A 12,355-nucleotide genomic window follows, 5' to 3' on the forward strand; every position below is an offset into this window, starting at 1 on the left:
CCCTGCCACAGGTTCGAGAGTGTGGCTCAGTTGAGAGAGTGCTTGCCTACCATACCCAGAGCTCTGGGTCTCATTCCCAACACATTAGGGAGTGGAGCGTGGGGGCACACATAAATGCAATTTCAGCACTCAGGAGATGAGAAGATGCAAAATAGGCTCCATACATTTTTTTAAATGCTTTGCATGTTATCTTCTGGTTTCCTGGTCTATACCTGGTGCTATCAGCTCCTTTGTGTCTGCAGGAACACTTCAGAAGCTTTGAGAAGCTATCACGTCCTTGTATTTGGTATAAATTCACCATCACATAGTATCTCAGACAATAACACATAGCTGGAAATCACCGGGCTACCTAAATGTAATCATTACAGCTGTCTGCTGCCCTGCCTGAATGACAGCGATCTTTCACCCCACAGAAGGGTTTTTATAAGTTTCGACCTCCCACCATATTAAAAAAAAAAGTGTGGCTCCCTCATCCAAAGGTTGTTCCAAAGTTAAGGCTTTCCTCTGCAACAGAGCTTTGCCTCCACTCTAGACCACAGTGAGCAGCCACACCTTGGTGGAAATTTCTGCTCTGCTGTCAATCATCTGTGCTATCTATTTGACACTTAAATAATGACATCATCTCTAATTCAGGATTAAAGAATCTGCCACAGTGCCACAGACTTCTGGCACAGTCTCGACTCCTAACATTTTCTTGTACCCTAAACTTGATGTCACCATGTTGAGCAGGTAGCATCTGCTATTGCAGAAAAATCGAGTTGTTGCAGTAAAGTGCTTTATTTAATTACGTATGAACAAAGTTTAAAATCTAGCTTGAGCTAAGATCTGGAGGACAACTTGAAAGAGAACATCTGAAAAGTCAGCTTCAGTAAAGAAAACCCTCTTACTGAAAGGAGCTGGGAGAGCCTGTCCCACTTAGGAGGAGCCAAATGGTGTCAAGTATCCTTTTGTCACCCGTGGACATGGACCCTCAGTCTGTGCCTTCTACTCAAAGACGTTCCTTCAGCAGTGTCTTCCCTCCTTGCATCTTTGTTCTTCTTTCTCTCAGGAATTGTTCCCATTTATACAACACAGGCTACAATATTTCCTGTGTTTAAAAAGCCAAAATAACACACACAAGAAAACTTTATTATCTCTCACCCTGTACCGAAATCATTTCCAAATGGATAAAAGCCCCTAATAGAAGACTCAAAAACTGCCAGAGGAGGCACAGGGAAACCACTTCTAAAAAGGTCTGTAATGGTTCCGGAAATAATGCAGAGAATTGACAGATGAGAGTGCAGGAAATTAAAAGGCTTCTGCACAGCACAAGAAGCCATCACCGGAGGGAGAAGAGAGACTGCATAACAGAAGGAAATCTTTGCCAACTGCACATCTGATAGGGGGCAAATATCTAGACTTTATAAAGAATGCCAAACACTGAACAATAAAAAAAAAACAAATAGGCAAATGAATTGGACATCAGGTCCGCAGAGGAAGGAATTTCCAATAAAAGCTGAAAAAATACTCATCCTTACCCAGCATGGACATTTACACACCTATAATCCCATACCTTGGGAGGTGATGGAAGGAGGACCAGGAATTCAAGGCCAGCCTCGGCTACATGAGACCTTGCCTCTTCTTGTATTCTATGTGTATATTCTATCTGCATGTGTGTGTGTGTGTGCATGTGCATGCCTGGTACCCAAGGAGGTCAGAAGAAAGCATCAGATTCCCAGGAACCAGAGTTACTGATAGTTGTGTGTAACTATGCATGCTAGGAACCGAACCCATGTCCTCTGCAGGAGCCACAAGTGCTCTTAACCACCAAGTTAACCAGCCTTCTCTCCAGCCTAAGATCCTGTCTTAACAACAACAACAAAAGCAAACAAAGAAGCAGCTTTATGGAGCTTCCATCTCACCACAGTCAGAATGACTATCTTCAAAAACACAAGCAACAAATGCTAGCTGGGATTGCAGAAAGATAAATGCCCACACACTGTTAATGGGGACGTGAGTAAGCTTACAAACTTACGTAACCACTATGGAGATCAGTGTGTAGGACCTGCAGAAACTCACAAGTAGAACAACCAAACAGTGGAGTTATAACTCTTAAGTGTACCTGAAGACAGCAGAGACACACCTGGTAAATGTGTATGCCTGGGACGGTCTTCTGACTTCACATCACACACTCATTGTATCATCCCCACTTGTTTCTTCTTCCTTCCTACGGGGCATAGCATTGGCTTTCATTGGCTCTGGACTTCCAAGGCCACACACATGGCTCGTCTCCCTGGATCTTTATCCAGGTCATGAAATTCATGTTCAGTTCATGGAAAACCTCACCCAGTGATTGAATTTTTGCTTGTACAGTCTTACCTTCACCAGGCACCTTTAGAACATAATTCTAACTCCATCCCATGCCAAACCCATGTGCGTCTGTCTTGAGTCCTACACCTACCTAGGACCCTTACTAGGAGCAACGAGGGAGTGAAGCAATGACAGACCCACAGGCACGGCACGTGGACAGAAAAGCTGGGATTGGCTGGTCTGGACTCTCTGCTGGGAAATCCGTAGCAAGCTGGAAGCTCAGCATGTTTCTTATATAAAGTTGAATGGGGAGGTGGGAGTTACTGCATACAGCTAAACAAGGAGGCAGGGCTATTAGATACAGCAGAAAGAGGAGGCAGCTTAGCCACCCTCAGCAGAAGCAGCCATGTGGCAGTCTTTGGGCAGTGAGTGTCTGGAGGAGGGCTGCGGTGGACATTTTCAGCACACAAGATCAACATCCACACACAGACCGGAGGAAGGCTTTGCCTTTCCTCTAAGCCTCACCTGGGCAGATTTTGCAAGGCCCGTGGGCGTAAGGCACTGGGGTCTTTGATATGGCTATGCCCATGTCAACAGTACACACTCACTCAGGACTTCGCTCACCGCCCCCCCCCCACCAGTTCCCTAACTCCTGTCAGCATATGTTGGTTAGCCCTTAGAATTCTTTTCTTCAGATGTAACATGCTCTGCACCAAGCTCTGATGGGCTTTAATTCAAGGATTCCACCTGGCAGTCAGGTGAGCAGGGAGCTGGGAAGGAAGTGGCAGGCTTCTTTCATAGCGTCCCCTAAAAAGACTGTTGCTATTACTTTGGAGAGGAGTGGGGCACTTACACATTCTGAGGGTTCAGATGAGTCTGGTAAGCTAAAATTCTTTGGCGGGGGTGGAGGGATCATTCAAATATCCCATCCTTTGTTTTAGGATTTTCTCAATGATCCCCCCTTCACCGAATGCGTGACATCTGGAGCCTGTAACACTGTAGCGCGTTGGATTTACTCCTCAGCTGTTTGTGTTCCTCTTTACTAATGGCACCTCCTCCTTTAACTAGAATGCCAAGATATAATGTACATACAGACAGAGACGTCCAATGGGTTACGCCCCCCCCAACCCCACTCTTGCCTTGAAAACACCTGCTGGACACTCAAAAATTATTCACTGAATGAGTGAATGATGCCTGAATGTATTCATCGTCAAAGGAGCAAGAAATTATAGTATATCCATTGTGCAGAATTGTATGCAACCATTAGAAACATTTATGATGAACTTTCAACAATATGAGGGGGAAACTCTACAGTGATGGTAAGTAAATAAAGCTAGGAGGAGAGCGATCCACAACTACTCGAGATATACAAATAAGCTCACATGAAAGAACAAACCTAGAGGACAGTATTGTGTGCGCATGTATTGAAACATTACACGGTGTCTAATTACTATTATATGTACAAGTCTCATTTTTATATGTGCTAAAAATGAGAACCTGGATGGACGTACCCCAAAATATATATTTACGCTCATGTTTAGAGGGTCCATTTTAGCTTCTTTTAATTCCTCTGGTTGAATGCAATGACACCTGGGAATGGTGCCACAGGTCATTGAGTTCAGGTGCTATGTATCCCTGACAGACTTCAAAAAGAAAGCTGACATGGGGAGAGGGTGGCAAAGAGAAGCCAGGGGCTCCCTGATACTTATCATAGACCATAAGTGTCCTCCTGAGGACTTGAGTCTGGGGAAAAACAGGATGGAAAATAAGTGTTCCCGCATTACATGCTCACCGTCACCTCAAAGTTCTTCTGGAATGTCTACCTCAAAGCAACCCCAAACTAACTAATTAAATCCATCTATTTCAGTCTCCAAAGACAGCTCAGAACTGAAAGGCTCTTCCTGCATTCCTTTGGCTTTACACTAATTTTCTGATGTCCCTATTGATCTGCAGGCCAGGAATTGTTCTGAAATTTGCCCAGCAACATGGTAAACATGGATGCCTGCCCAACAACATGGTAAACATGGATGCCTGCCCAACAACATGGTAAACATGGATGCCTGCCCAGCAACATGGTAAACATGGATGCCTGCCCAACAACATGGTAAACATGGATGCCTTCCTTTGCCTTACAAAATATGCAAAGGGATTAAAAGATGACATCCTATATTCAGAAAAACTGGAATTTATTGGTGTAGGTAGAAAAAGGATGAAAATAAACATGGTTACTGACGAAGGAGCTACAAAGGCAGCAAGGACAGCAGAAATTCTGAGATGGAAGAGGTGACAGAATTGGGAGTAGGCTTTTCCAGAAAGTTGGACAATGAGGTGGTCCTGAGGAGAGGGGTTAGGAACCATAGTATGGCAAGAAGTACGCAATCTACACAGGAGAGAGAGAGATGGAGGTGGGATGGCAGGCAAGCAAGTGGTTCCAGGCAAAGGAGGCTGCTTCCTAAAGAACCTTCTGAGTAAAATGTTTATTTCATTTACATTTATTTGGAGAGGTCACAGGACAACTCGCAGGGGTTGGTTGCTTCCTTCCACCATGTGGATTCTGGGGACAGAACCCAGGTCATCAAGCTTGGTGCAGCAATCACTATTACCAGTAAGCCACCAACTTCACCAGCCCTTGAGTAAAGCATTTTAATTAGAATTATAACCTTATTTCAGTTTTGCTCAAGCAAACTTCTGTTCAGTTGACAAGGCTAAACTATAAGAAGTGTGAATGCGTGCGTGCGTGCGTGTAATATGGACATGTGCACACATCCATCTAGTCCTGGATCTCTTTTGGTTGTTTTAGTTTTCCATTTGTCTGTTTTGAGACACAGTCTCCCACTGAACCTGTAAGTCACTGTTTGAGTTAGGCTGGCTAGCAAGAAAGCTCTAAATGTCCTCTGTCCCCGCCTCCAGGGCTGGGGTCACAGGGGCACAGGGCCACTTTAAGCTTTTTGCTTGGGTGCTGCAGATCCGAACTCACATCCTCATAGTTGCTTAGCCAGCACCTTTCCCACTGAGTCATCTCTCCATCCCTATAAGTTGCACTTTTCATTTTTCAACATACTTAGATTTTTCTTAAAGATTATTTCTTTTCCTTACACAATTTTAAGTGAAAATTAAATTTACTAAGCCATCTATTTCATACAAAACCTTACCACTCATAGCTTATGCATTTGCAAGCATTTATTATTTTTTTCCATCTCTAACATTCCCACATGATATCTTGAAAATGAAATTTTTCAAAAGTTTTTTCCATTAAATATTAGTAGATAATACATTTTAACATGTGCCATTTTTATCCTTTGCATGTTTTTCTAATTTTTCCAGAATTGATTTGCACTTGTAGAATTATAATTATGTAACCAATAAATCAGTTTACATTTCAGCAATTATTTTTTATCTGTAACACAGTTTACAAAAGAGATCTCCTGACATTGTTTTATTTTGTGTTACATATTGCTGCCAGTAGTACCCATTATGAATTGACTGATAACATATATTTCTTAGCCAAGACAGAATTGTCCTGTCTATTTATTCTCCCTAAGAGAGCTGCAGATTCTCTACTGTCAAATTATAGTGAAAATATACTATACTGCAAATCTAATTCTCTTTAGCCTCTCGCATACCTTTGCATTTTCCAAAGCAGAGATCCATGGAGCTGGTAGAATGAATCCCAAGTTACAAGTAAAAGAAATAAGTCTGATGTTTAAGTGTCTATTGAAAGGGTTTGAAGATGGCAGGCAGAATCCCAGGAAGAAAGGAAGGCTATAGAGCAGGGCCCAATGAGGACCAGCGAGCAGAATCAGACCAGTCCACACATCTCGACTGCCAAGGCAGGTTCCCTCTGCCGTCTTTGCTATCTTCTCTGACGCCATGAGCTCTGAGTGAGCAGCCTGAGTGCATGGGTTTGGGTGATGAAGGAAGGGCTGCCTCCTTGCTGCAGGAGACTCTGAGGAAGTGAATATGACCCAGCTCCCGCTCTGAGAGTCCTATAGAGGACTTCTTCCATTCAGGGAAGGGTCTCATGACCTGATCTAGTAAAAGGGATGACAGTTGTCCCCTACAGCCTTCCGTGAGCAGAGAGGAAATATCCTGCCTTGGTCAAGGAAGATTTGGTGTGTGTCACAGTGGACACAAACCCAACGCCTTAAGTCTAAGGCTGTCCACCCCCAAACTAGGTCATTTCCTTCTCTGCGTTCACCTGCATCCAGTGTCCTGTGCAGATTCTCAGGCGCCAGGCGAGTTAAAGATCAAAGATAGAAGCAGCTTTATGATCTTCCACAGTAGTTTTTAGTAAATGTCACAATCCATAGCCCATAAAGAGCAAGCGACAGACCCACAGACGGAGCCCGTAGGTGTAGCCACGGCAGCACTTAAGGCATAAGATGCAAATGTGTAACTGTGACAGCAAACTGGTTTCTAAGCAAAGTGTTTTCCTGAGTGTCGCTTCAGTTGTTCTTATGTGGATATTTATTTTTCTATGCAGTTTGAAACTAACACTGTGTGGTCACTCACATTTACTTTTAAGAATAACTTATTCTAGGTTTTGTGTATAAAAGAGGTCAGACAAAAATGGTGTGTGTGTGTGTGTGTGTGTGTGTGTGTGTGTGTGTGTGTGTGTGAACACATGTGTGTGGTGCTGGGAACAGATCCATTGGCTTTATTCGTGTTAGTCAAGTGATCTCCACTGACTCCTTTCTCCTGAATAAGCCTTACATTAGTTTTCATGGTCGCAGAAAAATTACAGAGGGCAGAGTCAGCGATTAGGAGAGCTGACTACTCTTCCAGAGGACCCAGGTCCATTCCCATCACTCGCCACAGCAGCTCACAGCCATCTGTAACTCCAGTTCTAGGAGCTCCAAGGCCCCCTTCTTGCCTCTGAGGATACCAAGCACACGTGTGGTGCACATGCCTTTAGGCAAGCAAACACTCATACACACAAAATTTAAAAATATATTAAAAATCATTTTTTTAATCACAAGGTAATTTTTATGCCACCTAAAGATCACAAAATGTCAAACTGTAAGATCCAGAGATTTTCATGGTCCTGTTTCTATGCCATGCCTAAAGCTGCTCATCCAAGCTTCCAAAATACAAAAGATTTAACAGTGATGATTAAAGTGAATATTTTATGGGAATAACAGCATGCCAGATGATTTCTCATGGCACAAGGGCTGCCCCCTCCTGTATGTTTCTAATTGTTTCCAGCATCCTCGTTAAGGTAACCTGGAGTTCAGGTGGTCCTCAGCAGACTCCTCCACACCTAACCCAAATTCGGGTCCTTGAATGGACCTATTCCCGTCACTAATCATTTAACAGAGGTGTTTTTACTGCATCCCAGACAACAGGGAGGGCCATGCTCTGAAGGAAAGGGCTACAGAGGAGACTGTCAGTGATGTTTTCTTCCCAGGCTTAGGATTTGTCCTATTTCCACAAGCATGAAGATTCCTCTCATAATCCACTGAAGGTTAGGCCACTGGTAAAGTGGATGCTGTGGATGAAACCAAATGGCTCTCAGAACTAAGAGCAGAACTTAAGAACTTCTCTGGGTCAATTCAGAGTCGTAGGCCACGCCCACACCTTTACTCTTTTCTGCCAGTTACTTAACAGGATGCTGATCTCAGTGTTGTACTGTCTATGAGACACTATTACTCAGACACATCTCCACGTCCGCTGTGAGCAAGACAGGCATAGTTCAGGCCTGCAGACCTGCCAGGAGCACCGTAAGCCACGTGTGGTTCTTGGCAGAAATCTTCGTCTGCATGTGGTTGCTTCTCGTCTTTCTTCAGGCCACGAGACCCAAGTTCCTTGGGGTCTAGAGGACCCTCATAACTTCTGTCATCTTGGCTACATTTTGTGGCAAGTACCATATAGTTTAATCCCTCTTGGTTCTTGGTTCCCATCAAGGCAACTGGCATTGCATCATCTGAATTCAGGGCAGCCGTCCCATTGTCTTCACCTGTGAGTGGATATAGACATTGTTACAGTACACCTCCAACTCCTTTGCTTTGTCATAAGAACAATACACAAGCTGTATGTGAACTGGGGCAACCTCAGCTTTATACATTTGCTTGGCTGACTCCTACGTGGACAGCTAAGCGCCAGGAAGACAAAAGTAAATAGCGTCTGCTCCCTGCCCTCCAGTGTATGGCACTCTAGGAGTGAAGAAGACGTGTCACCATGGGTGGTGCTGTGCAACTGCACAAGGGCTGTGTAAAGAATCCACGAGAGAATATACTTCAGCAAGTAGAACAGGTCACTGCCTTTATGATAAAGGTTAGGGGGCCCAGGAAGCTCTCCTTGTGTGGAACAGCCTTTGCCTTGGTCGTCATATTTTACCATGTATGTACACATCTGAGTACCTACCTATTCCTTTATATTTGGTCATTTAACTACTCTTCTCAAAACATATCTTCTCTGTCTCTGTGTCTCTGTCTCTGTCTCTGTCTCTGTCTCTGTGTCTCTGTCTCTGTCTCTGTGTCTCTGTCTCTGTCTCTGTGTCTCTGACTCTGTGTCTCTGACTCTGTGTCTCTGTGTCTGTCTCTGTCTCTCTCTCTCTCTCTCTCTCTCTCTCTCTCTCTCTCTCTCTCTCTCTCTCTCTCTCTCTCTCTCTCTCTCTCTCTCTCTCTCTCTCTCTCTCTCTCTCCCTCAAAGTGGGGTCTTGCTACATAGACCAGACTAGCTGGAAGTGACCCTCCTGCATCAGCCTCACAAGTGCTGGGATTTCCAGGTGTGTACCACCATGCCAGCTTATTGATTGTTCATTAAGATAATGCACGCATTATACAGTCTACCAGAAGTAAGGCATTACTGCCTATCTATAACACAGAGTCATTGCTTGTTAGAGTTTACATTCGATTCAGATGGAAAAGGATAGGGAGTAAACAAATGGACTGTGGAGAGGACCGGACCTATGAGGGTCTGGAGAATAACAGCATGGAAAAGAGGTACTATTTTCTTTTCTTTTTTATTTTAAATTTATTTATTTATTTATTTATTTATTTATTTACTCATTTTACATCCTGATCATAGCTCCCTCCCTCCTCTCCTCCTGGTCCACCCTCCCTTCCCTTCCCCCTACCCCCCTGCCTCACTCCTTAGAAAAGGGGACCCCCACCACCACCAACCCACCCCAGCACATCAAGTCACATCAGGATTGATCTCATCCTCATCCACTGAGGGCAGGCAAGGCAGCTCCGCCAGGGGGAAATGATCAAAAAGCAGGCAACAGAGACAGTTTTCACTCCCCTTACTAGGGGACCCATATGAAGCCTGAACTGCCATCGGGTACATCTGTGTGGGAGGCCTAGGTCCAGTCAATGCATGGTCCTTGGTTGGTGCTTCAGAAGCAGGTACCACTTTAAATAGTGGTCACAAAGTACCCATGCATAGGTAAGATCGTAGTGGTGGCGCACACCTTTAATTCCAGCACTCGGGAGGCAGAGGCAGGCGGATCGCTGTGAGTTCGAGGCCAGCCTGGTCTACAAAGCGAGTCCAGGACAGCCAAGGCTACACAGAGAAACCCTGTCTTGAAAAACAAAACAACAACAACAACAACAACAAAAGACATGAAGATTAAATAAGAGAGCTTTCTGTGTTTTCCATGTAGCTCTTTCGTTTTGTTTTGTTTGTTTTTTCTTGTTCGTGGCAGTGCAGGAGACTGAAGTTAGGGCCCCACTCATGCTACCCAAGTCATTACCACAGAGCTCCGACCCTGGCCTTCTTTAAGTTTTTCAGACAAGGTTACCCAGAGTTTCCCGGACAAGACTTGAACCCACAGCCTTTCTACCTCAGCCTGTCAAGTGTGGGCTAACAGGATAGCAGGACTGTGCCACTGAGCCCGCCTCCTTCTTTAGCCCTGTGTTGGCACAGCTGCGTGGCTATTTTCTAAAAGCACTGAAATGGGAGAACAAGGCTTCAGAGGCAGGAGTATGGCAGATGAGGTGAAAGCAGGAAGCCAACGAAGCGGGGTGGGGGGGTGGGGGGGGGGGGAGTGGGGGGGAATATAGGGCTGGGTAGTATCAGAACCTCCCCCAAGGAGACTATCAAGGCTGGTGGATCTGGACCTGGGGTGGGGGCCTGCACAAACTGATGCACCTACCAAGGACAATGCAAGCAAAGGATCTAGACACCTGAACATTCTCCACATGGGAAGCGGGGAGGGGAGCAGGGATTGCCTCTAACAAGAACTCTGGTGCCCACGATTTAACCAGTGCCCCTTGGCCCTGTGGGAATACAGAGGAAGGGGATGCAGGCTATCCAGATGAAACCTGATAGGCTGTGGTCAGGCAGTGGGGGAGGAGGACTCTACCTGTCAGAGGTCTAGGGGATGACTGGAAAAGAGAGGGAGGGCGGAAACAGGAAGATAAGAGCAAGGGGATTACAACCCAGATGTAAGGTGAGTAAATTATAATAATTATCAATAATAAAAATAAATTTAAAAGAAAAACCAAAAGGAAAAAATTTGCTATCTATAATAATAGCTAGCAATAAGAAGTATCAGCCAATAATATATTTAACATTAAGTTGCTGAGTAGCTCCAATGGAGTTGCTCTTCATTAAGATGGTCTTAAAAAGCTTGGAGAACTCACACAATTTATACCTACAGTTTACACTTTCCCATTCTTGTTAGCTGCTTCACTGACATTAGTTTAATCTATTCAATCCTGTATTGGAATGCGTCCACCAAGCATAAGTTTAATTATTTTTGCTTTGATAAATTTAAGGCAATAAAAGATCATTTATATGAAACAGATACATTTCTCTTTTTTGCAAATTATACTTCTGCGTGCTTAAGAAAAACCATTAACTGCCTAATTCATTGGTTCAGAGTACTGTCAGCAATATGTCGTAACTTGACCCTGACAAGCGTTTAGCAATTAATACATCTTGTTGCATAAAGAGCTCAGGAGAGACGGTGGTGATGTGGAAGCTTGCTTTGATAAGACGTGTTCACTACAAAACCTACAGATCAGAGATAAAACAGATATTCTAAACAATGGTGGCAGGCACTCAGCAACCTCTTTGGAAGGGAAATATTAAAATAAGGACTTCTGAGTAAAACAGGGTATTAGAGGCTAGACATATGCCTGCTGACTGGCTATGTTTAGAACAGCACAGGAGCACTGAGATTTGTTTCCTGTAGAACTCTCTAGGCTGGTGAGGTGATGTTTACACAAATGTGGGGATGAGGTCATTGGGATATTTTTACTAGGTGCCCAGATATGTTACTAATCTCTCTCCTTCTCTCTCTCTCTCTCTCTCTCTCTCTCTCTCTCTCTCTCTCTCTCTCTCTCTCTCTCTCCCTCCCTCCCCTCCCTCCCTTTCTGTCTCCTTGCTTCCTCCCCTTCTACCCCGTCCCCTTCTGACCTCCTTCTCCTCCATTAGGTCAGTAGGAGCAGAGAACAGGCACAGCATTATTACGGTCACTGCTGTAATCCTACAGTGGTTCATTGGAGAAATGGAAAAGGTCCTCCCAGTGCTTGCTTAGTTTCCTATAGGTCTCCCACACTGACAACAAAGACAGACACTGGGAGGCTGTGTTAAATATGCTTATTAGTCTGCAAAGCAGCAAACTACTATTAAACACATTTCTCTTATCTTATAAACAATAATTACACTTAGGTTTGCCTTACAGAAACTACTCCAGGATTTACATCTTTGCAAATATCAAGCCCCGTTCTTCACTCTTTTTTTTTCTTCTCTCTCTCTCTCTCTCTCTCTCTCTCTCTCTCTCTCTCTCTCTCTCTTCCCTGCCTCTCTTCTTCAGTCCTAACCTTGAGCATCAAAGCTTCCAGTGGCTCCCATAATGCTTTCCATTGCTCAGCTTCAAACAGCAGAATGGTGATTTCTCTTTTACTATAGTTAGACTTCGGTCAGCCCAGATTATTCCCTAAAACACCATAGTTTAATTATTTCCTGTTAAAGTTCCCTGCCTCATTATTCTGAATGCTTATGTCTACTTCTCTGATTTTATTAATGATATTTGTTTGTTTATCTTTGGTTTTTTATTTTTGAGACAAGGTCTCACTGTATAGCCCTGGTTTTCCTGGAACTCCCTATATAGACC

General features: G+C 44.2%; 1 protein-coding gene across 2 annotated transcripts in view; it reads right to left on the reverse strand.

Moving 5' to 3' along the window:
* Positions 1-7,135: 7,135 nt before the first annotated feature.
* The window catches only part of Ros1 (ROS proto-oncogene 1, receptor tyrosine kinase), a 118,065-nt gene continuing 112,845 nt past the window's right edge, over positions 7,136-12,355 (reverse strand). For both annotated transcript variants that reach the window (XM_051164260.1, XM_051164261.1), the window contains exon 44: positions 7,136-8,245. In XM_051164260.1, coding sequence (XP_051020217.1) covers positions 7,935-8,245 — 311 coding nt within the window. In that variant the 3' untranslated portion in view covers positions 7,136-7,934. The remainder of the gene's footprint in view (positions 8,246-12,355) is intronic.

This window comes from Acomys russatus, chromosome 21 (assembly GCF_903995435.1).
Source record: "Acomys russatus chromosome 21, mAcoRus1.1, whole genome shotgun sequence".
In the NCBI taxonomy this organism is placed as follows: Eukaryota; Metazoa; Chordata; class Mammalia; order Rodentia; family Muridae; genus Acomys; species Acomys russatus.